At 48.0% G+C, this 26,076-nt stretch overlaps 1 protein-coding gene across 1 annotated transcript in view; it reads left to right on the forward strand.

Moving 5' to 3' along the window:
• Positions 1–26,076, forward strand: part of SYNE1 (spectrin repeat containing nuclear envelope protein 1) — a 1,959,630-nt gene that overhangs the window by 1,128,307 nt on the left and 805,247 nt on the right. Inside the window, exon 73 of the mRNA XM_085611789.1 lies at positions 9,616–9,741. Coding sequence (XP_085467915.1) covers positions 9,616–9,741 — 126 coding nt within the window. The remainder of the gene's footprint in view (positions 1–9,615; positions 9,742–26,076) is intronic.

Here is a 26,076-nt window from a genome sequence, read left to right on the forward strand (position 1 = left end):
ACGGAACATTCACTCTCAGTCTCAGTCGATGGCGCTCGCGCCACCTGCTCATGTAAAGATGCAACTCCTTTTTGTCCCACACGCGCCCTGTCTTGTATATACCATTTCCATTTAATCACACTTGCCTCTTGAGCATGTCCAATTCGGTGAGTTTTCGGCGAACTCATAACCCACTGCATGATAGGAATTTCAGGTCGCAAAACTATATCATGTCCCAAAGTCAATTGCTCGGTATCCACCAGAGCCCAATAACATGCAAGTAACTGTTTTTCAAAAGGTGTATAACGCTCACCAGCATCAGGTAACTTTTTGGTCCAGAAACCTAACAGTACTCTACTCCTGCCTTGCTTCTGCCACAAACTCCAATTCGCATAAAGGCCCTGTACAGACACATTTAAATCCACATCACCATCACGTACGGGCCATAAATCCAAAGCATGCTGAATTGCCTCTTTTGCTAGGTTGAACGCATCTTGCTGTGGTTTATCCCATTCAAATGCATTCTTTTTACGAGTGACACGGTACAAGGGGGCTAATATTTGACTCAAATGAGAAATATGCTGACGCCAAAAACCAAACAAACCAATGAAGCTTTGGGCTTCTTTCCTATTCCTCGGAACTGCAAAATCAAGAATTTTCTGTTTAACCTGAGGGATCACTTCACGGTGTCCTTCATGCCAATTAATACCCAAAAATTTTGCAGCCTGGGACGGGCCTTGTAATTTATCCGGGTTGATTTCCCAACCTTTCTCACGCAGGCACTCAATGACTCTGTCCAATTGGGTCTGAACTTCCTCTTGTGTTTCGCCTTGGATCAAAACATCATCAATATAATGACACATCTGAATTTGTGGATGAACCGGTACCTCAGCCAAATGCTCCGCCACCAGCCGGTGACATATCGTAGGACTATGCACATAGCCCTGAGGAAGACTTCTAAACGTCATCTGACGCCCATTCCACGTAAAACTGAACTGTTCCTGACACTCAGGGGCAATCGGAATCGAAAAGAAAGCATTAGCAATATCAATGGACGCATACCATGTACCTGGATGTTTTTGTATTCTTTCAATTAAAGTAATGACATCCGGTACTGCAACAGTCAAAGAGGGTGTGTGTTTGTTCAATTCTCGATAATCAACAGTCATGCGCCAAGAATTATCACTCTTACGTACAGGCCAAACAGGATTATTCCAAGCAGAAGTAACTGGGGTTATAACACCTGCATCCACCAACTCCTGAATAGTGGTACTAATCTCCTCATGACCACCTGGAATACGATACTGCTTCTGACAAACCACTTTTGTCGCCTGAGGAACTTTTATGGGGGGCATTCTTAAACGACCAACCCGTATAGGCCTAGACGATATATAATGCGTAGTTCCAAATTGGTAACATCCATCATCTAAATGCAAAGTCATTCCTTTCAAAATATCAATTCCAATTATGAATTCTAAGAGTGGCACCACTAGTACAGAGTATTCTTTTCTAGGGATTCTACCTATTCTCATTTCAAGTAAAGTTTGAACTGCAGGAGTTTCCTTTCCACCTAATCCAGTAATTGTAAAAGGCTGACCTGTAAACTTCTTTGATTTTCCATGAATAAGAGTGGCCTCCGCTCCTGTATCTACCAATGCTCGGGCCCTTTGGATATTACGATGTCTCCAATAAATATCAATATCTACATAGGGTCTATTATCTCTGTGAGCCCATCTGTGTACTGGAGCTTGACCTATTTCCTAGTCATGCTTACTGCATTCTGTGTACCAGGATAAATCAGGATAAAGACTTTCACGTTTCTTAGGTATCGGTACCTCCTGTTCATATCCATTCCCAGTACGAAATGGATTCGTGTCTTCTGCATTGTACTGCGGATTTCGATCGGCCAAACTATGACGATCCTCTCTCCTCCTCAACTCAGGGGATTGATCCCTATCATCTCTACGTCTGCTGTAAACATAATCATTTCTCCCCCTTTCTCTTACCTCCTCTCTCTCTCTGTCTCTCTCACGACGGGGGGACATATCACGTACATAACGTCGATCATCACGACGAACAGAGCGCCCACGGCGGTCGTCATCACCGCTACCGTCAGAACCACCACGATCACACTCAGTCGTCCGAACACGCCGGGCACCCTCCTTCCGATCCAAGCCACGTTTGCGAAACAACTCCCACAAACGAGCAGTAGTCTCACCGTCAATGTCCTCCCTCCGCACACCATCGGCCAGAAGACCAGAAAAGATATCACGTCTAGTAAGTTTATTGTCACCAGGAGTACGAGTGTCAGGCCGGGACTGACGTTCAGGTTTAAACCACTCACCCAACTCACCGAGTTGGCGTACCGATTCCAGTACCGTAGATAACACGCTACCAGTCTGATTAATCAATAAAGTCATCATGACCTGCTTATAGGCAACAGGGGAAGAACGAATGATACGATTCCGCACAGAAGATGTCAATAAACCATCAAGCAACCTGTCAGCAGTACCCAGAAAAATTGCCGTTTTCATCACCTCCTCTTTGAGACGTTGTGCAGCGTCGCGCAAAGTATACCACGGTTTGTCATTCACAGGCCAATCAGACTCAGTAGGATACTTTTGATTACAACCCTCAGTCGCCAATTGAAGTAAAGAAATTTGACCACCACCATTATAGTTACGAAAATGATCCTGTACAGTAGAATCCGAACTCAAGGAACAAAACTTCAAACAATCGCCATTATCCAACATAATGCCAGCAGCGCCCAGTTCATAAAGGCGCACCATCCATGTGAGCAAGGTCTCACCAGCTCGCTGCCGAAATCGCTGCAAAATATCACTAATTTCTTGTTGAGTAAAGTCCTCTAAAGAGTCTAAAGAAACACCCTGCGGAGCAGCGGGAGACTGCTGCAACTTCCGACGAAAAACTGGATGCGCCGAGACCGCGGGATGAGCATCACAAGGAGCTCGACCAGTACACGTAGAGGAACAATCAGTGGAAGGAGCATCGACCCCACTCGAAGAACGAGCGCAATCACGGGGTGCACCATCAGAGGTGCGAGAAGCAGGCTTACAATCATGGCGGGAGCGAGAGGACTCGCGCTTGACAGACTCCTCACCCGAGGAAGGAGAATCACTCGAGTTCCAGATATTACCATCCCATTCATCAGGATTCCAATCTAGTCCGGCTTTCGCCACGATCAGACGCACCTTTCGCGTCGAAACCCGACCACGCCGATTCTTGTATTTATAACGAGCAATTCGGACAGCCGCCCTCTCGGCAATAGTTTGGTACGTCTCAAGTTTGTCAGCAAGCAACTTATTTTGACACCGCAACAAAGTATGAGCATTCTGAATCTCAACAAAGTTCGCTTCCAAATCCTTATGCAAGTTCTGCAACTTCAACAACCTCTCATGGAGAAGCCTGTACGCAGACAGAACAATCCAACCTCTGCGCCCTAAAATGGGAAGCTCATCACCCTTAGATACCGGCGCCTTCTGTAAGCAAGTAATCACATTAGCCGGCTCCGCCAGCTCCAAAAAAGAATTCCAATTCTCACTCAAACCAGTAGAATCAGCCCACTCACGGGCTAAGGCTTCATAAGGCGTTGAATCCCAGACGGGAATATCAACGGGCAACTTAAAAGTAGATTTAGATTTTCTAGAAAACATCGTGAAAAAGAAAGAAGAAAAGAAAGAAAAAGAAAAGAAAGAAGAAGAAAAGCTAGACACACAAATATACCACAAAGAATATACAAACAAAACCACGCACACGCCGAAAGCAAACACGATACAACACGACGCACACAGGTTTCGTAAACGGTTCGTGACGCCAAATGTTCTGCTTGGGTTTTCGGATCAGGTAGAACCCGCTCATCAGAGCCTCTCTAACCCAGCCAGAACGTTACCCTCTCCCTAGGGCCTATTCACAACAAGTAACCACAGATATATATACCACCTAAGGACAGGGAATTCCTACTATATATATATATATATATATATATATATCTAGACCTCTTATAATACAAGTGGCGGCCTCGCGATCCCAGACGGACCCAGGACTTCCTACCCAGACGGCAGCCTCAGCCTCGCGGTCCCAGACGGACCCAGGACTTTCTACCCAGACGGCAACCTCAGCCTCGCGGTCCCAGACGGACCCAGGACTTCCTACCCAGACGGCAGCCTCAGCCTCGCGGTCCCAGACGGACCCAGGACTTCCTACCCAGACGGCAGCCTCAGCCTCGCGGTCCCAGACGGACCCAGGACTTCCTACCCAGACGGCAGCCTCAGCCTCGCGGTCCCAGACGGACCCAGGACTTCCTACCCAGACAGCAGCCTCAGCCTCGCGGTCCCAGACGGACCCAGGACTTCCTACCCAGGCGGCAGCCTCAGCCTCGCGGTCCCAGACGGACCCAGGACTTCCTACCCAGACGGCAGCCTCAGCCTCGCGGTCCCAGACGGACCCAGGACTTCCTGCCCAGACGGCAGCCTCAGCCTCGCGGTCCCAGACGGACCCAGGACTTCCTGCCCAGACGGCAGCCTCAGTACAAGTTCATCCTATGATTACCATAACATATAACTATTTATCAGATCACACAAGAACTGCCAGTTTGAGCACAACCTGTTCTCTGGTTCGAGGGGCTCCTCTCTCCCTTATTCAGTTACCACTTACCTGATCAGGGTTAACATCTGTTCATGTCAAGTCACAGCTGACTAGAAGAATAGGCTACCCTCTTATACAAGAACACGCAGCACATGTTGATTCACTACAAACTGGATACTTTATTACTCATTACACATACAATCACATAACATTACGATATAACACATAACCTGCAAGGAAAAGTGTAAGATTAAGTTGTACACTCTAATAAGAAAGGGTCGACATCACCTTAGTAGTATGTAGCCTGCACTCAATGGTCATCTAGGCTCCCTTCTCGTCTGTGCCTCGGCTCGCCTGGAATCACCCTTCTCCGAGTCACTGGGACCTCTTCCTTATCGGCTACTCTCTCCTCTCTGGCTATTCTGTTAGGAAAGCATCTGTCTCTCGATTCTTCTCCGCCTTCAAGATGGCGTCTGTCTTCCCTGGAATAAGTAGTAGCTCTACTGCTAACGGCTAGATGCCGTCTACGGACTGAACATGTAACTGCCTCAGACTTTCACTAATATAGAGGTGCATTTCCTCATGGAAAATTCCGGCCCGTAACCTGCCGCCCACCAAATTCTTGTACCTCCCCGTACCAAGGACACGTTCTCAGCCGGCCGGCCTGATGTAGTGTCTTCGGCATGAAGAAAAATACAATCCTTCGATAAGGGCCGGCCTGAACCGGTTCTCTCCAAGCGAATAACACCTCATAACTAAAACATAACTTTTGACCTAGAAGAATCCCAAGCTGCCGGAGCAGAAAGAAAGATGGAGTCTCTCCCGTTTGAGGCCTACCAGGCCTGAATTCAGCACGGCTCCATGAAATACCCTCACTACAGGACAGGTTATCCCTAATACTAACGAATCTATCCCCTAGGATATGTGTGCAAGCCCTGATCTATGGGGAAGAACACAGGATCATGTCGAAGTGCCTAGTAAATAGGCTCCATTCACTACTCTAACCCTTAGACTTGGATGGTAAGAGACTGAAGTCACACTAGTCACCCTTTAACACAAAAAGGCCGGGAAAATCGAGCAGTACAGGGCCGCTGTCTCTCCGTTGTCCATCAGGGCTCGGATGTCATCGGTGGCAGCGATGAGGGCGGTCTCGGTGCTGTGGTTGGCTCGGAAGCCAGACTGTGAGGGGTCGAGGGATCCATTCGTCTCGAGGAAGGCGGCCAGCTGCTTGTTGACGGTCTTCTCGATGACTTTGGCTGGAAACAGGAGGAGCGAGATGGGGCGGTAATTCTTGAGTTCGGTGGGGTCCGCTGTTGGTTTCTTTAGTAGAGCGCTGAGTTCGGCGTGCTTCCAGCTCTCGGGGAAGGTGGCGGTGTCGAAGGAGGTGTTGATGATGTCCCGCAGGTGGGGTGCGATGACAGCGTCGGCCTTGTTGAATACGTGGTGGGGGCAGGGGTCGGTCGGAGATCCGGAGTGGATAGAGTTCATCGTGCGGATGGTGTCTTCTGTGTTGATCGGGGTCCAGGCGCAGAGGGTGGTGGTGGGGGGCGTTGGTGCGGTCGTGGGGGGCGTTGTTTGCGGGATGAAGCTGTTGTGTATGTCAGTGATCTTGTTGTGGAAGTAGGAGGCGATGGAGTTGCAGAGGTCTTGCGATGGGGTGATGTCGTTGTTTCCGGCGTTGGGGTTGGAGAGCTCTTTCACGATGTTGAAGAGTTCCTTGTAGTTGTGTGCGTTGTTGTCCAGCCTGTCCTTGAATGCAGTTTTCTTGGTGGCGTGGATTAGTTGATGGTGCTTCCGGGTGGCGAGCTTGAGGGTGGTCATGTTGTCCGGTGTTGGCTCGCTTCTCCAGGCTTTCTCGAGGGCTCGGCAGTTCTTCTTGGAGCTCTTGAGTTCGTCGGTGAACCATGGGGCCTTCTTGCTGCCGGGTCTGCTGGGCGGGATCCTCAGTGGGGCGAGTTCGTCTGCGCAGGTGCTGATCCACTTCGTGAGGTTGTCGGCTGCCTGGCTAGGGTTCGCTGAGTTGGCTGGAGGGTGCTGGCTCAGGGAAGCGGCGAGCTGATCGGCTGTGATCTTGTTCCAGCTTCTTCGAGCATCCTGTTGTTGGTGGTGGTGGATCGTGGTTCTTCTGAAGGTGAAGTGGACGCAGCTGTGGTCCATCCAGTGGAGTCCAGTGGCGTGGCTGAAGGCGATGTCTTTGCTTGATGAGAAGACGGCGTCGAGTGTGTGTCCGGCGAGGTGCGTGGGGGTGGACACCAGCTGCTTGAGTCCGAGGTTGGCGAGGTTGTCAAGCAGGGTGGTGGTGTTGCGGTCGTTGTTGTTCTCCAGGTGGAGGTTGATGTCCCCCAGGAGGATGTAGTCAGCGGAGGGGAGGGCGTGCGGGCTGATGAAGTCGGCGATGTCTTCGCTGAATGGTGTGCGTGGTCCCGGGGGTCGGTAGATCAGGGTGCCTCTGAGGGTGGTCTTAGGGTCGGTGTGGATCTGGAAGTGTAGGTGTTCGGCGGTAGTCAGGGTGTCGTCGGTGTTGGTCGTGATGCGGATGGTGTTCTTGTGGATGATGGCGATGCCTCCTCCAGTCTGGTTGTTGCGATCTCTCCGGGTGATCTTGTATCCCTCTGGGATGGCGATGGCGATGTCGGGCGCTGAGGAGTCGTTCATCCAGGTTTCCGTGAGGAAGGCAACGTCTGGAGATGTGGTGTCGAGGAGGTTCCAGAGTTCGATGGCGTGTCTGTGGGCGGAGCAGGTGTTGAGCAGGATGCACTTGAGGTGGTTGCTGCTGGTGTTCGGCTTGGCGGGTGCTGGTCCGAGGCAGGTCCGGATGCAGGTGAACTTGCAGGCGAGGCAGCTGAAAGGTCCGTGGGTGCGTCTCGGGGTGGCTTGGTAGCATCCCGGGGTTCGGCCGGTGTTGAGTGCGATGAGGGTGGCGGCGTCGTACGTCTGGCTGGGGTCCTCGGGGGCCAGGGGTTCGGGCGCTGGGCGCGGGCCAGGCGCGGACGGGCGCAGGCGGGCTTGCCTTAGGCGCGCCTGCGGCGAGCCCGCTGCGCGCATCCGCTGCGCGGCCTCCATATGAGTGGGAGCGGGAGGGAGGAGCAGCTGGGAGGCGGGAGTGGGGCGGCCAATGGGGATCAAGGGGGCGGGGCCGCAGGGACGCAGCGGCGGGAAAGGAGCGCCGGGGGCAATGGAACTGAAGGAAGGGTGCGAGGGGGAACCGGGCTGGGGTACAGAAGGCAAAATCAGGGCGATGGACACAGAAGAAAACGGGGCTGGCTGAGGGGTACAGACGTCAAGGGTTAGCTGGGGTACAAAAGACAAAAGTTAGCTGGGGTACAAAAGGCACAGCGAAACACAGGCAGTCAGGAACCGGTGCCGGCTGAGGGGGACAAAAGTCAAGGGTTAGCTGGGGTACAAAAGACAAAGGTTAGCTGGGGTACAAAAGACAAAAGTTAGCTGGGGTGCAGAAGGCACAGCGAGCACAGGCAGTCAGGAACCAGTGCAAGTGGCAGCAGCGAGCGGCAGGTGGCGGCCACACAGGGGGCTGCGTGGCGGTGAGGGGAGCGACCTACCTGAAGCAGGGTCAAAGGTCGCTCTCTCTACCGCTGCGCGGCCTCCATATGAGTGGGAGCGGGAGGGAGGAGCAGCTGGGAGGCGGGAGCGGGGCGGCCAATGGGGATCAAGGGGGCGGGCCGCAGGGACGCAGCGGCGGGAAAGGAGCGGCGGGGGCAATGGAACTGAAGGAAGGGTGCGAGGGGGAACCGGGCAGGGGTACAGAAGGCAAAATCAGGGCGGTGGACACAGAAGAAAACGGGGCTGGCTGAGGGGTACAGACGTCAAGGGTTAGCTGGGGTACAAAAGACAAAAGTTAGCTGGGGTACAAAAGGCACAGCGAAACACAGGCAGTCAGGAACCGGTGCCGGCTGAGGGGGACAAAAGTCAAGGGTTAGCTGGGGTACAAAAGACAAAGGTTAGCTGGGGTACAAAAGACAAAAGTTAGCTGGGGTGCAGAAGGCACAGCGAGCACAAGCAGTCAGGAACCAGTGCAAGCGGCAGCAGCGAGCGGCAGGCGGCGGCCACACAGGGGGCTGCGTGGCGGTGAGGGGAGCGACCTACCTGAAGCAGGGTCAAAAGTCTTTCGCTGACTTCATTGAGGACTTGGATTTATTGGTTAGTGTTCTAAAATCCTACATGATGGTGGTTGGCTCTCATAAGACCAGCACATACAAGTTTACCCTAGGGACCAGTGCTCTCCCAAAGACAAGAGTTTTTTCTCATTTGACCTGTTATTTGATTCTTCGCTGTGTTGGTGCCTTCTCATGAGTAGGAAGAAGAAGGAATTTACACGGGCAAATGCAGCTGTGTTTAGTTTTGCCTCAAGACTGACTAGGGAGAAGACTGATTAAGGCCCTACTACAGATTTATCTGGCAAAATGCATTTCTAGACAGCCTATGGGAGTGAGTTCTGGGGGATTGTTAATCAGTCTGTTGAAAACTCTCTTGTGTGTTCTGCACAGCGCACCAACATTTTCTGTGCATGAGGGACTGGGCGTGGGGTATATAACAGATGTCACGACATTCCGCCCTTTCTTTTTATGGCTAGATATTTGGTCAATGCCTGCGGCAAAATTGAATAAGGATATTTCACTGCATATTCCCTGGCTTAAGTACATCAAGGACCTCTCTCAGAGCCTAGGTGGGACTGAGCTGTTTAGCTCTCCGGAGGGACTTGTTAGGACTGACCATAAATGGGCAAAAGAACATTATTATTGGCTCAGGTCTATCTTTAGAGAAGAGGCTTCCCTTTTGAAATCCAGAGTGCGTGCCCACCTCCTGTTGAAGTCCATTCCTTTTATTGATCCATATCTTTTAATCAGAAAAAGCATGTGCAAGCATCTGGGATGTGTGTTTTTATGTGGTTCTGGCATTCAGGTGCAGAATGTGGTTCAAGTTGTCTTATGAGGTAGTTTTTAAGTCCATGCCTAAAAATGTCTTGCAACTGTTGTGTGATATGAAGGTTGAGAAATACCTGTTTTCCTTCAGGTGAAACATTACAGAGCCCTCCATGAGCAGGCCAGTACCTACATGGACCTCCTCTGCTCCAGGTGTGACCTATCAGATTCTGAAGTGAAGCACACTGCCACAGATATTCAGCAAGCAAAGCATACGGTGAGTGGCCGCTTGAACTATACTGTTCTGTTCTTTAAGTGCCCTCTCTCTGCTAATAGGAGACGCAAACAACATGCACTGAAACATAAAAACATTTCACTCCAAATTTGAAAATGTTATTTTGTAAATAAGAAAATCATTCTAGCAAAGGCATTATGCATTTTTTCCAAAACTTTGAGTAAACAATTATTGGTGGTTTGTTATGAACATTTGTCTAAGTGTTTTCTCTGTGTGACAAACCATATCAAATGAAATTGGTGTACATTTGTTAAGCTCAAGGACAATGTATAGAGGAGGAAGAGTAAACCTATTTTCATGTTAGTCAGCAATGACCATTTTGAAGGTAAGCATATCCTTTTTAGGCCAGGCAAAATGAGTAAATAGATGATGCAGTATATAATCTTTCAAGATAGTGCTTCTGTGTTTTCAAATGGAACATGTGATTGAGTAACTAATGAAGGTTAGAAAAATAATATAATGCACAAAGCATATGCATTTCTTTTTACACCAAGACAGAGTAAACCTCCTTTTAATTACATAGCAGGACATAAAGCAAAGACAAAATTGAATAAACACTTAGTTAAATCTTTGCACAGATAACCATACAAAATAACGATATGGAACTTAACAGCCTGATTTATTGGCAGTAAGCATACTCCATCGCAGCAGCGATTGAGTATCCCTTTTGCCAATATAATGATCCACCCACCAAATTTACACGTGGGCAGACCATAGTTTGCCCGCGGTAGAGACTGCTCTGTCTCCACTGTGGGCAAACTTCTCTGATGACCCAGCAGAGTAAGGACTGTTGGAGAAACGGCTAAATGTTTGCATGCCCAATTTAGATGGGCGGACATATAGCTGTAACTGATAGAGACTACTAGCCGCAGATTCCTTCACGTAGAATTATCCTCAAGCGTGAGACTGGATCCGGAAACGTTTTTGCCACAGCATCCCTGCGCGCCGGGGGCGGGGCGACATCACGTGACTCCGCCCAGGCATCGTCCGCGTACGGGACGCGGATCCGATCCTTGCTACAGCCTGTTTAGGGCCCCCTTTTTCTTCCATTTCCTTTTGGTAAGGAACAGTGTGCGAATACCTTCGGGCTTCAAAACTTGCACGTTTTGTAGGCGTCTTATGTCGGCGATGGACTCTCACCTCATTTGTATGTGGTGTTTGGGGGAGGATCACGGCACCACAGATTGTGCGGCGTGCCAACAGTTGAAGCCGAAGTCACGGCCGGAGCGCCGGATGAAACTTCTCACAGCGCGTCGCTCTAGGTCGACGTCCTCCCCTCGGTCTGCTTCGGTGGATGGCTTCAGATTCGCCGTGGTCGTCGTCCTCGCCCTTCTCCGATGTCACGTGAGCGTCGCTCCCCGGTGGGTAAGTGTCGCAGTTTGTCCCCGGGGGCTTGTTTGCGGCCTACCGGGGGCGTGGAGTCTCCGCGGGTGATGCTGCCCCGCGTGTCATCCTATCCACCGTTTCCCGGTGTTGGGGCATCGAGAGTCCAAATGGAGACATACGCGGCGACTTTGCAGGCCTCGCTGGTGTCTCCTCCTCCTTCCCCTCCTGGGGCATCGGCGTATCCCTTGCCCTGCGCAGGGCTCTCCGCAGCGCCGCCGGTGGCTCCGGCCCCAGCGCCTACTGGTTCGGATCCAGGCTTGGTGCTGTTGGGGTGCGGCTCCTCTGGGGCACCTCCTTCAGGCTACGGCGTCTCTGCCTCGCCGCAAACTCCCGCGGGGATCCCTGTGGTGTCGCGGGAGGTTGCTGGGGCTCAGGTCGCATCCCCGAGTCCCTCTCGGTCCTTTGGCAAGGTGTTCCTGTCTAAGGCCGAGCTGAAGCCGCTACGGCGCCGACAGCAGCTGGACTGTGCGGAGCCACTGGGGTTGGTGGACCCTCCTCGTCCTGCTGCAGGTTGAGGCTGAGGGAGGACCCCTCGTCCCTCTCCGGACCCCTCTCGTCCCTCCCCACAGGCGGCTGCCTCGTCGGACGGCGAGTCGGAGGTTGAATCGTCCCTGGTGCCGCCACATGGGTTGCCGAGCGATCTTCGCCTCATTCTGGGCCGCGGTTGGCGGAGGGCTTCGTGCCACTCCCCAGGCCCATCTCGTTCCCCCACGCAGGTGGCTGCCTCGGCGGGGGTCGGTTCGGCGTCATTCCGGCACCACCCTGGAGCCGGTGTGGCTCCAGCTCTACTCTGGTCTCCGGTGCGGGGTGACTTGAAGGTACCTTGTCTGGTGACGCCGGATGGTGCCAATGTCCTGCCTCAAGCAGCGGACTCTACGGCTCCGCGCAGGAGTCATACCGCGGATTCGTCTTCGGACGCTCCATCTTCTCTGGAGACAGGCTGTATATTGGTGTCGTCCTCCCTGGAGACTGGTCGTCGTGTGGTGTCTTTCTCACCAGCATCGAAGGTACCCCGCCCTTCCTGAGGCAGAGGTGTTCATTGGAAGAGTGGCAGGTCCCTCATTCTTTGGCTCCTTCTGACTTCCAGGTCTGGCCCTTGCCCGTCCCGCTTGGCCTCGGGGACAGCCGCTTTAGTTTGCAGCCGTCGCCCACGGAGGAGCTGATTTCTCCACCGTGGGGCCCTACCGAGGCGGGTGCAGCCTTCGCTCACGCGGTGTCCACGGCTGTGGGCATCCTGCGCATGGGTGACCCGGTGGCTCACTTTCCGGCGGACCATCTATTGGAGGTCCTCCACCAGGGCTCGAATGGGAGGGAAGTCTTACTTCCCTTTGAAGGTTCGCTCCTTTCTTCCTTGATGGGGGCTTGGAGGTGTCCTGCCTCAGGGGACCCGGTGCCTCAGCATCTTCTGCACCGGCACCTCCCGGCGCCGTTTGACCCAGCGTGTCTTTCCCTTCACCCCTCAGCCGCTGGCCCCCTTTTGCGGACTGCTTTTCCCTCCCTGCCGCCACTGTTTACTCCGCCGTCCTGAGAGGCCCGCTGGCTGGACTCTTGGGGGCGCAACATGTTCGCCTCGACCAGCGCGGCCCTGCGGGCCCTTAACACCTTGTGTGTGCTGACTAGGGCCTCCTCCTGTTTGTGGGACTATGCTGAGTCTCTGGGATCTGCAGCATCCCAGGAGTCTGGTCAGGTGGACTTACAGCATCATGCATTGGATGGCCCGGAGCTTGCGGCGTTTATTCTCCGCTCCGCTCTGGACATCTCAGAGGTGCTGGGCCGGGCCATGGCTTCCTCAGTCGCTCTCTGTCGCCATGCTTGGCTTCGGGACGTAGTATTCCCTGAGAATATTCGGGAGCGACTCATCGACCTTCCGTTTGATGGCAGCCTGTTGTTCCATGCCCCGGCCGGCTCCGCCATCCAAAGGCTCTTGGCGGGGCTCCATCCTCCTCCCCCTCCTCCGCCTTATCCTCCTCCTCCTCTGTCCCCTCCTCAGTGACTTCTGAGTTGGGTTGATTCTGGGCCTTCTTAGGTCGGTTGTTCTGGCTGTGGAGTCTGTTTTCTGGCCGTTTCCGTCCTTCCTTGGGACTTTGGCTTTGTTGGCTGCTGGAAGGCCCTTGTGTTGATTGTGTGTGGGTTCTGCAGGAGTTGTTGCGCAGACTTGGCCCTGAGATTGGGCCTTCTGCTTTGCTTGGGCTGCTTATCACGCCTTCAGCGGGGGTGTTTTTTTCCCCGTGGCTCTTTTGTTTTTCCTCTGCTGTGTAAGTTCTTCCAAAGAGGGTTCCCATATCTTGGGACTTAACGTACCCTATGTGGGGTAGTGGTAGCTGTCATATAGCTTGTGCTCTGCCAGAGGGTTCTGGTCGCCTTCGGGTGCCTGTTTTCCATAGCGTTTAGGTGGGTTGCTTTTGCTTCCTGAGGTCCTGTGCGCGGCCACTCGTAGTGGTGTGCCCGGGCATCTCCTCCTCTCCCTGCTTCTGTCCTGAGGTCTGGAAAGATCTTGTGTTCTCCCTTGCCAGGCGTTGCCTACTCGGCCTTCCTGGGGCCTCGGGCTGTTCTTCTTGCTTCTGGCGGCTTTGACTGCCGGCGCTGTTCTGGCTGGCAGGCTGCTCTCCATCTGGAGTGGGTTCGCCTTCTTTTCCCTCGTTTCCTTGGGCCCTCTAGGCTTTTTCTTCTTCTTCTACCGCTTTACCTGTCTTGGCATTGGGCGGAAGCTATGTTGCCTTGTGGGGGAGTGGGGTACTTCGGCCTCTCCGTCCTTGCCCTTGGTTCCTCTGCTGTGAGTGTACGAGCCTCTTCAGCCTTCTTTCCCTCCTACATCCCCTTGGGGTCGGTGGGGTTCTGCTTTTGGGGGTTCTCTTGGCCTGGCAGGGGTGAGGTTCTACCTGGTCCACAGCTCTAGTCCCCTGTGGGGCCCTCTGTTCTGCATTGGCTGGTGGGGTCCTTTCACAGACCCTCCTTCCCAGGGGGTATGGCTAGGGTACCTATTCTACGTGAAGGAATCTGTGGCTAGTAGTCTCTATCACATGTACGAGTTACTTACCTTCGGTAACGATGTATCTGATAGAGACGATTCTAGCCGCAGATTCCTTCATGGCTCGCCCTTCCTCCCCTATTCTGGTGGAGGACCCTTGGGTTGGTCTTCGGTACTCGCCTCCCGGTGGGGGGCTGTGTCTCCTGTGAGTGCCTTCCTTGTTCTTGACGGGTGGCTCCGTCTGGGGGCGGTTCATTCCTCCTTTGGTCCTTTGGAGGATGGGGTTCCGGTGCTCCGGTGCCCTGCTGCTCTGGCTACTCCAGGTTTAGGAGGGGGGATTGCTTTCTATCCCTGTCCTCCCTTCCTTCCATTGCTATCCTCTGATTAAGGGTCATCTGGCCTTGTCTTGCCCTTTTCCCTTGTGGGTGGTTGCCCTCTAGGTTGGGGTGAATTGGAGGTTTGTTGTCCCTGTCTGTCTTGGGACTGGTCCCATTCCTTGCTCAGGATGGGGGGGGTGGGTTTACTATGTGTGCCATGACTTTTACGCATGTTCTTTGCCTTCGGGGCACAGGGATGGGAGGTTGTCTATGTGCTGGCAGGGGGACTGTTCTTCTTTCTTCTTTCCCTGCCCTTTGGTTCAGCGGTGTTGGCACTACTCTGGTGGTGTTGTTAGTCACCGTTTCTTTCTAATTTTTCTGCTCTTCGCACACTGTTCTCATGCTTTCACAGTTTTTTATCTGGTGGTTCCGCGTTGTGGTGCGGAAAAGTTCTCCGAAGAAAACTGACGTAGGCGTGACGTGGCGGGTCTTATGTGACCTTACTGACGTCACGTACGCGGAAGACACCTGGGCGGAGTCCCGTGATGTCACCCCCGCCGTGCAGGTATGCTGTGGCAAAAAGTTTCCGGATCCAGTCTCACGCCTGGGAATAATTCTACGTGAAGGAATCTGCGGCTAGAATCGTCTCTACCAGATACATCGTTACCGAAGGTAAGTAACTCGTACTTTCTGCTCTTCTTTGCAGGTGACCTTGGCTGTAAGGGGCAGTAAAAAACAATAAATGCCCTCCTTGCCATGGGAAATGACTTACATGTCAAGGAGACAATTGTTTTATTTTCAAAAACAAAAACCCATTTTGAGTTTTAGTTTTTGAAAATAAAAAAGCTTTGAAAAATTACTGTACAGCTCTGTCATGTTTGACCGAGCCATACATTTACAGGAACCACCTTGATTGTGAATGGTATAAATGTCCAGCGGGCAGATGGACAGTTCTAAGTTTGGTAGGTTGATACTCTCTCAGGGTGATCGAGTAATTTACTCCATCATCCAGATGGAGTACAATCCCTCGGCCAAATATTAAATCCGCCCCTTAGATCACTGGAGGTGAATTTGAGCTGTGAACTGCAGAAACATATTATTTTCATGTATATCAACAGAGTTAAAAATAGCAACAACCATATAGTCCAGTAAAGGAGTGGGGAAAAACGCAAGCTATCAAAAGTTCTAGTGGTGTAATTATTTTAATACTAACATATACAAAAAAGTAGTGGATGGAATGCTTGAATTTTTCTCACTCACTGGTAGTTACCTGGTGGTGCATCCCAGCCCATCATTATTTTGCACAGCATGCCACCTCATTTTGGACCGAGCCATAGGCAAATCAGTCTTGACCCTGCTCCAGTGAGAATAGTTCAGTCCGCACTGCCAGGCCAATTCCTTCCTGAATCGTAACACAAACAACCTGGGACTGGTTTCACACTAGTTAGAACTCATCAGCCAGGCATACCCTGGTTTAATTGACCCAGTGTGCACGGAACCCACGTCTTTGCACACCTGCCCGTCCTAGTGTGATACTCTAAAGTATACAAAAAAGTGATAGATGGAATGCTTGCATTATTCTGAGCCACTGGTAATTACTCAGGACGCATATCAGTCCATCTTATTTTGCACACCATGCCACCTAATTTTGGACCCAGCCATATGCAAATCAGTCTTGTCTCTTCTCCAATGGTAACAATCCAGCCCGAACTGCCAGGACGGTCCTACCTGAACTGGAGAACAAGCAATCCAAGTTTTTATCTTGTTTTGACTCATCAGCCAGGTATAGCTTGGTTCTGGTCACACCATGTGTATGGGAACCATGTCAGGGTTTACCCATCCCACTTAGGATGACACAGTAAAGTATACAAAAAAAGGAATGCTTGAATTAATCTGAGACACTGGTAATAACGCATGTCATATCCCAGACCATCGTCAGTTTGCATACCATGCCACTTCAGTTGGACCTAGCAATATGCATATCAGTTTTGTTCCTGCTCGAGGGGAAAAATACTACCTGAACTACTAGGCCAGGTCCTTCTTGAAACAGTACACAAGCAACCCAGGACTGGTTTTGCCCTATTTAGGGCTCATCAACCAAGTTCAATATAAACAACATGTGGTCCTAACGTTACTCCTCGGAGAGACCAAAGAGGTTATGACTACAAATTCTTCCATTTCACCACGCAGATACACAGCATACTTCTGAAGCAATTATTAGCCACACTGTTTTGGATGTTACAGCTAACACTCCACGCACTCCGCATGATTGTAAATGTAAATTTGATACTTGTATAGCGCACTACTCACCCGCAAGGGTCTCAAGGCGCTTGTACGAATACCGCTGTGGAACCCATCCTGGCTTTCCCTGTGAGGTGTCCACTCCTGGGCACCCCCAAGGTGGAGGCCAGGCATCCTTAGCGTTGTGGGGGCCGTTGTGGAGATTAAGCAAGCTATTGCCCAGAGTTGCAGAGTGGGACTCCATGATTGGAATAGGCACCGAGGCGAGAATTATCAGGTCCGTGGAATTTTTGAGCCCAAGACCCGCCGAGGCGGGGAATTGAACCCTGGTCCCAGGCTAGACCTCTGCATCAGGGTCTGCCGCTCTAATCATTGAGCCACACTTCTCCAAGAGACTACTGGAGACTACCAGTCACGGGAGCTGTGACCTGGCCTGCCACATCAGGCGCCAGCTACTGGTTGTCTCTTTCCCCTCCCCCCATTTTTGTCCTGATGAAGACTCGCAAGCAGAGGTCCTAAGTTTCCCTCTACGCATTAAGTCGGGTCAAAACGTCGACATCCCTCAACACAGGGCCTGGACTACGGTGTCTAAATAATAAATAATAATAATTGTTTTTGGACAGGCCCATCCACACTGGTATACCGTTCTCAGCATAATCCCTGCCAGTGTCCACTGTGAATTGTGATATTTTGTTTTTCAGTCATTTTCCATTGAATTCCCCTTCTCTCACTCACACATGAGCACTTCTTTCCCTGCACCCTTTCCTAGAGCAACCTTTCATTGATTCATTGCTGATATTGCAATGACGTTGCCATGAGCATAACAAGAAAATAAAAAGAAAAATAATTCTTTCCTCTGAATATAGCTGCTGTGGCTTTCCCTCTGGTGTGTGATTTTGCAGTTCTCTTTTATGCAAATATCAAATGAGAAAATATTTTGACTCAGCTAATTGAAATTCTGGAGTCATAACCTCTTTGGTCTCTCTAGGAGTAACGTTAGAACCACTTGTTTGTATTGTACTATACCCAGGTCCGTTGACGTATATTGGATCACTCCATTAGCTTGTAGTGGTCATCAACCAAGTTCAGCATGGTTCCAGGGAGAGAGTGTGCACTGAACCCTCATCTTGGTTTACCCAGCCCACTTAGAGTGACACACTAAAGTATACTGTCAAGTGATGGATGAAATACTTTAATTAATCTCAGCCACTGATAATTACTTGGGCCGGATCCTGGTCCATCGTCATTGTGCACACCTTGCCAACTTAGTTTGGTCCCAGCTGTGTGCAAATCAATCTTTACCCTGATCCAATGAGACCAATCCTGTCCAACAGTTTGGACTGAACTGTTTCCATTTTGAGGCCTCCCACATTACATAATGCATCTAACTGTATTTCCCATATTCCTCACCCTTCATTTCTTTCTTGCCTGTTGCTTGTTTAAACCTAAAACTTAAGTTGCCAACTCTTTCTTGTCTTGGATCATTGCCAATACCTAGTTTTTCTGGTCATGATTCATTTGGAGTGCAGGAAAACAATCTAAGAAACACACCAAGAAAACAAATAGAAGAGATTCAAGTCTACCTTTAACCCCTTCGCCGCGGCAGGAATCGCGCCGCGGCGCTGGGGGGGTTTGGGGGCAGTGCGGTGCCACCGTGCTCGTGACGGAACCACTCCGTCATGAGTCACGGGCGAGCTGTGCTCATGACGGAGTGGTTCCGTCACGACTCCGCCCACTGCGCTAATCGCCCGCACAGGCGGGGAATTAGCACCGTGTGGGCGGAGCGGCCGCCAACGGCCGCAGCATGACGGAACCACTCCGTCATGAGCACACGGCGCCCGTGGCTCATGACGGAGTGGTTCCGTCATGAGCACGGAACGGGTTAAATGGAAACATTGACAGTGTAAATATCATTTCTCAGAAGTGACTGCCAGAGAGAGTTAAGTTAGATAGCCTCTAGCCTTCCAATAATTGCCCTTTCCAATAAGTATGTCTTGGTATTTATTTAGCTAGTGGAGTCTTCAAATCAGTTCTTCCTTATATGCAGCCCATTCCCAAAATATGTTCAAAAATTGGCAGTTTGACTCTGCTGCACATTTAAGGTGCTAAGGTTTACGGTCTTTGCAAAATCTAACAGTTCTCAAACCTTCTGCTTATCTTTCCTTGAACATCTTTTCCAGTGGATGCTGTCTTTGAAGTTAGGTCTTGTCTTTAGAATTTGAATGCACAAAATCAGTGCACTAGTTAGCAGATATTGAGTGATTGTGTTGATTTGGTGTATAAACATCTGGATGTCCGTCAAATCATTTATATTACATGTTATTCTATAAGCAAGATAACATTTTTTAGAAACAAAGAAATAGAGTAAAAGTTGCAGACATATTTACATGTTCTCTCGTAATGGGTCATTAAGATTTTTTTCTGGTCAAATATATATCTTGGCACCTCAGAGAGGAGATCATATTGACAGGAACTGATTTTAAGTAATCAGAGTCTTCAGTGCTGGTGCATCTGTAAAATGAGTTCAAATCCAGACTCGCTATAATGATTAGACAGCCAAGTTCTTGGACCATAGAGGGCCCTTGGAGCCATTAATTCCCACTTCAGTTTACAGTTACTTTAGTCACACGTTCATTGATAGTGCCTCTGCCCTGTGGTTTTGTTTGTAAAAACAATTTACAACTCGGCATACATGGGAAATCATTCCCCGTTCACTCCTTACTATTTATCAGCACACATATTGCCTGGAAAATGTAGAGTTTGATGCTAATCTTAACTCATAGTCAAAATGAAAACAAATTCCTGAAACAAGTTTCACTCCTAAAATGGGGAATCCCAGTGGATCCTAGGTACCCCTAGGATCGTGACAGACCTCTGATTGTTTGTGTCCCTGTTTCTGTACGAATTCCACTAAAGAGTACACTTCTCATGGCTACATTTCATATCAGTGGATTGACAATTATTCATTGAATCTCACTCACCTTAATGGACATGCTGTTAGGATCACTTCTGGCTGGATCCTGGGAGACAGCAGAAACTGTTTGGACTAGCAGATGACCAGCCGATCCACAAGCACCATTAAAACCACCCCTGTTGCCCTTGGGGCTGTTACAACTTTATCTCTCAAGCCCCTGCTGCTGCACAACAAAGGACTTACCTGGTGTAAAGGACCAGTTAGCAGCCGAAGTGCATGTCTAGTAACAAAGGTGATCATTATTGTTATGGTGGTTCATGGTGGCAAATGTGTTTCGACTTCCAAAGTGTTTATGATCCTATGTATGTGTGAGAAACGTCTCACATACACCTCCATATTTATACCACAGTTTCTTTAGGCTATAATCAACCATATAAATTAATATTAAAGATAAATCTCATAATAATAATAACAAATAGCTCAACAAATATAAAAATAAAACAAATTCTCTGCGGTCACCTATGGTTCAAGTGTGTGGGTTAAATTATTCTTCTAGACTGCAACTGAAGGAAAATAGATTTTGTGAGCTTTTGCATGTTGGGCCACAAGGAATGTCACAAGGAGTTGGGTCTGAGTTGCCCTGAAGAAACAATTATATCTGATGTGTGTTACGGGAGTATTTGAACGGAGCCTCTTAACTTGATTCAGAGTGGTCTTTGTTCAGAATTTTGTCTTTCACTGTAGGCTGGCCGTCAGTAGTCACTTCATGTCCATACCAATGTGACTGTTTATTGGCACAAACTATATTACATTTTGTTTTTTGTAAAATTCCAAGAATACCCAAAACATATATTTTTATTTTGCATCACAAAGGCATCAGGAACTGTAGAATGTATTGTGGTTTTTGTGCATGTTGTATCATATGATTTGTAATGTCAATCAATCAATCAAAATAGTCTTTTTTCGATGTTTTGCAATCATAAAAGACACAAATACAAACATGCAATTTCATAAAATACTATATGAGATACATTAAGAACAATATTGAATCACTTTTAAAATTCCTATAAATAGCATTAAAAGGCTCTTTTGGCCATTAAAATCGTATGTCCTATCGGAATTTAGTATCACCTAAAAAAAATAAATTTAAAAACACCAAATATTAGGCAATTTCCTCTGAGATGGAATACATACAGGATAGACCAACTAGTTTTATGGGGCAACTAATTATTGGGTAAAATTTCTGCGGTTGTCTCCAAGTGTTTTCTTCTCAGAGCCCACATCCAGCTAAGGAATTTTGCCATAGCTATGGCCACATCTTGACGTGTATCAGTTTTCAGAATGCACAAAGCTATTTCACACGATCTCGTGCCGAGATTGCAACAAATCGGCATGAGCCACATATGTCGCGGACCCCTGTATGCTGGGCACGCATTTGTTTTGTCAAGGTTTGGTCTTTATCTTCGGCAGTCAAATTAAGATCTATTATGGGCGAATAGTTGTGATGAATGTGCTGTTTGATTTAATGTGCTATATCATGAATCTGCTTAATGTTCCACAGGGTAAGGTAGTGTAAGGATGGGCATTTTGTTTCTTTCCAGGCAGAGTAAATCATTATGACCTATTTCTTCCCTCAATAACAATATAATGTTTTGTGTTCCGTTCTGGGGACTACATGTCATATGTTAATTATGACACCGATGTAGCAGTGTGGCTGGTATATGTTAGCACTTGAAAAAATACAAAACATAAAATGCCACCAGCAGTAGCAGTTTTAGCATTCTTCTAGCATCATTTTGTTTGTCTGCTCTTAGTAGATGTAAATGGAAGGAAGGCAGATGTAAATGTTGCTCAGCTGTAACAGCTGTCTTTAAATTTACAGTGGGTTCCCTTTATAACCTACCAATACAGTTTCTGTCTGTAACAGAATGTGGTCCAAGTTTCCCTATACTTGGGAAAAAAAGTTGATTCAATATGACCCTCAATACCTGTCATTTTTCACTTCAGTTAGTTTTCTTTCAGTTTTTCTTGGTATATTAATCACCATTCTCATTCGCCATGCTTGCTTTTTGACTACGTAGGTTTGAGTTTTTCATTTCCATGTTGTAACTTTTATTTTCTATTAAAAAAAACACATTGTAGTTTGCAAAATTCATTCACCCTAATGCAATAGAGAAGATATGTACTCACTCAGAAGAATGTCATCTGTGGAGGTAAAAAAAAAAAAAATGGGTTGAATATTCCACGTAAATAAATAAATACACCAGGGCAATCGCTGATAAGCTAATGGTTCAGGATATAACTAACCCCTGAATAAACTGGGAGCTGCCGCTGACGAGGAGCGCAGTTAGGGAGTTGTATTCAGCTGGATGGGCTGCACTGAATGGCAGCTCGCTGTGAAGATTCAGTTCCCTGATAAGGCAGAGGACTGCGCAGTGCAGTTGTCACTGTCAGTGATGGTGGGCGAGCGCATGCTTTGGAGAAGAGTTCAAGTTGGTTCCAAAACAAGGCTTGAATTGCTTCATGCGCTTCATGCCTCAACATGCGCTGTCAAGGAGTAAAATGTGGGACTGTTTAATAGTGTCGATTATGTCACATGAAATTTTAAACCAGGGTTAAGTAAGCATTATTATGCCTGAAAGCAGTTCTTAAAAGCACAATTAACAGTACCAAATGACCAATGATGGATAGAGGGGAGCGTGGAAGTGAGTGAAAGGATTTGTGGTTTGGTCTCAGTATTTGAAACAGACACATTTGCAAGGCATCATGCATAATAATACATTGATAGTTACAACACAAGTATGGTTCTTTGTACCAGACTATGACGCTCATAGAGCGAAACAACAATATCAGGGTGGGGGGAATGGACCACTTGTCCTGTGCACCAGGGTCTTTTAGTTTACGTGGTTGGGCATCCGTGTCCTTTATTCTTGGGATACATGACAGAGGGAAATTAAAAAATGGTGGTCGTGCATGTGAATAAACTTAATTATTAGTTTAATGCACTGGTATGGGTCTAATGTTATCTGGTCAACATGTTTCAGCCTCGTGCAGGGTCTAGAGGCTTTCGCCAGGACCAAAAAAGGAAATGGGGAGCAATAGTTAGCTCTCCACAGGTGTTCTAGAGGTGGATATTCGTACTCACCACCTTCGTTTTAGGGGAGTCAGACCGATTGTATCTGTTCCTTGTTTCACAAGTTGGAAAACGTCAGAGTAAGAACAAGCGATTCTGCCTGAGTAGCCGCAAATGGCTCTCATCTAACTGACAGATACCCTGAAGGAAGATGTCCAACTTGTGAAACAAGGAACATATACAACATATACATATACATGCACGACCACCATTTTTTAATTTCCCTCTGTCATGTATCCCAAGAATAAAGGACACGGGATTTGACATTAGGAATTTTAAACACCACAGTTCACAGAGCACGAGCACACCCTCGTTCTGTTATTTCTGACCACTACTGCACAACCAGTTGGTCTTCCTCCATGGGGAGGTTAGCATTTGGACAATAAAAAGCCCAATGATCATGCTATCACGATACACTACGGCGGAGAATCAAGATATACCGCCTTACGCCAGTGTACGTATATGAGGGTTTTTTAAGGATGCCCAACCACGTAAACTAAAATACCCTGGTGCACAGGACAAGTGGTCCATTCCCCCCACCCTGATATTGTTGTACTAACCTTTGGAAGCTGAGTGGACCACTGCTTCTTTTTCCCTCCCCCCTTTTGATACATTACGCTCATAGAGCGAACCCATATCCTTTCTGTTCCTATAGGAATTCACTACATATTAATCTTGAGGTGGAAAAACAAATCCTCTCAATTCCTCAAAAGTGCTCAGACCATTTGTAATGGAATCACTCTTGGTAATCCATTTACATACAAGTCTTTTTAAAAAGAGAGAGCTCCCTTCCTCGCTCATGCATCTTTGCCACATCCAGTACTTGCCATCTGATATAGTGGGCTGTGTGCTGATTCTCAGTGTATGCCATGCAAGAGGGCCAGTTGCTACTGCAAAACAAATTCTGCCTCTATTTTGTCCAATACATGTCTTTCCCTGCAGGGTTGTCTGTCCAATATGGATTAGAGGACAAGGACACCATATTCAATAGACCACATTAGCAGTATTACAATTCGAAACGTTTTTCAATTCTAAAGTGATAACATCAAAAACTTTGGTGTTGGTTGTGAGTCTGAAAACAACACATCCACTACACTTATAGTGGCCTCTCATAGGGAGAAGTCCCTACAGAAGTTCAAGGAAATTATTATTTGAGACCTTGTGGCCAGCTGAATGCACTAAATGATCTTGAATATTCTTGCCTGTCCGAGACTCCATGTCCCTATGGTAGCACCCATATTGTTTGCAAAGGAGAAATTTCAATTGTGCCATCAATCTCAAAGGAGGATAATTAATGTGCCAATCTAAGATAGTTATTGAATTAGTTCAGTTCAGTTTATCTTTATTTCGGTCACTTAAGACCACAAAAGACAGTTAACAATAATACACACATTGTGTCCATTAAAAGAGAAGAAAGGTTCGCTAAAAACATAAAAAATTTCATTTTATTAAAACCACACGTTATTCTGAAAATACTTAACAAAATATGGCACATCCCTAAAAATATCGTGAAAGTGTACAATTTATAAACCAAGAGAATATACATCCTAAAATAACTTCGAAGTGATCAATATTGGGACTGTCAATAATACATCGATACATGCAATACTAATATGAATATAGAAATATAGGATGCTACGCCTATAGCTGGGGTTATACCAAACAGAAGTTAGGATTAGACATTACACGTTGGGCTACCAGTGTAAAAGTATCTTACCCGTTTACACATCTGCTTACTCAGTTTGCTAGTCACTGAGTTGGGTGGGCTTTGGGCTGTTAGTCATTTTCCCGCGAATAAGCCACATCCAGCTTAGGAATTCAGCAACAGCTATTACACACGGTGCATTTGTATTGGTCAACAATATTGTCATTGCTGTAAAACTGCATCTAGTGCCTATGTTTCTAAACAGGGGTTTCAGCCATTTACTCTGCTGTGCCTTATAGGCCGGGCGGACAAATAAGATATGTGAGTAGGTCTCCTCATGCACCACACACAACTTGCTCTTACTGTCATTTTGTGCATTTACATGTGAACAAATTCACTGGTAGTGAGCCCACCCAGGACTGAAAATAGAGATGTCTATACTTTGGTTTGGTTATTACATCCCAGAAATGTTCATACTGAGGACAGGGCTTGAACTCTAAATATTTGCCCGTCAATGATATAGTCTCTGTGGCTTGGATACTATTCTTCGCAACCATAGAGCAGTAAAGCTCTTTCATTTCTTTTTTTGAGGGAAACTGTTGACTCTCTGGGTCATCCCATAAATGCCGCACTCCCATACAGAGCAGTGTCTTTTTAACATTTTGCAGCCACTTAATTTTACATGAGGTGTCAGCTTCCCAAAACGCTATTGGGTGGAACTCAATCGTCCAATCTATTACAACCTAAATCATAGAATATTGACTTGAGTGGTGTGCTCTGGGGTAGACCTGTGATGTTTCTCACTAATTTATTTTGGGTTAAAACTAGTGGCGTTAAGTTGTCAAAACCCCAGAGTTCAGCACCGTATGATACAGAGGGTATGACTTTGGCATTGTAGATCTTAAGAACTGGGTGTATGGGCTTGGTTAATGAAGACTTGAATTCTTTCAACAATACATCAGCTAGGTGACGATTTTTTAAAGTCATAGGTTCTATCTGGGGCTTCCAGTTAAGTTTGTTTCCAAGCGTGATCCCTAAATAATTAAAAACATCTGTTTCATTAAGGTATTCATTATTAAGACACACCCTTCCCTTAATATCCCTATGTTTGTGAAGTACTATGAATTGTTTTTATCTGCGTTTATCTCCAGGCCACAAACTTCACAAAAACCTTCAAACCTCGTTAGCCTCCGCTGCAACCCACTCTGTGATTTTGAGATGACGAGTGTCATGTGCAAACATGAGTATAGGTGTTTTTATGCCTGCAAGAGATGGTGCATCTGTCGGGAATGTAGAAAACTAGTTGACAACCCCATTAATAAATAATGAAAATAATGTCGGGGCCAAGACACACCGTTTGTGGACCTTTTTGGATACTGGGAATCGATTAGTGATGTTACCCTGAGTACTCTATCGAACCAGGGCAAAATTCCCCATATGGAGACTCGCCACAACAAATAATAGTTCCAAGGCTAAGTCCTTGAGAACCCACCAAAGTTTGTTGCGAGGCACCAGGTCGAAAGCAGATTTTAAGTCCAGAAAAACGACGTAGGCGGTGCCGCCCACCAGCACTACAACACGCCAGTAAATTAGTACAAAGCGAAAGACTTGGTCTACCGTACTCAAGTGGGTTCTGAATACTGCCTGCAGTGGGGTCAATATGTCTTTATCAATAATCCAATCTTGGATTCTATTTAATACCATTCTTGCTAT

The sequence above is a fragment of the Triturus cristatus genome, chromosome 6 (assembly GCF_964204655.1).
Source record: "Triturus cristatus chromosome 6, aTriCri1.1, whole genome shotgun sequence".
In the NCBI taxonomy this organism is placed as follows: domain Eukaryota; kingdom Metazoa; phylum Chordata; class Amphibia; order Caudata; family Salamandridae; genus Triturus; species Triturus cristatus.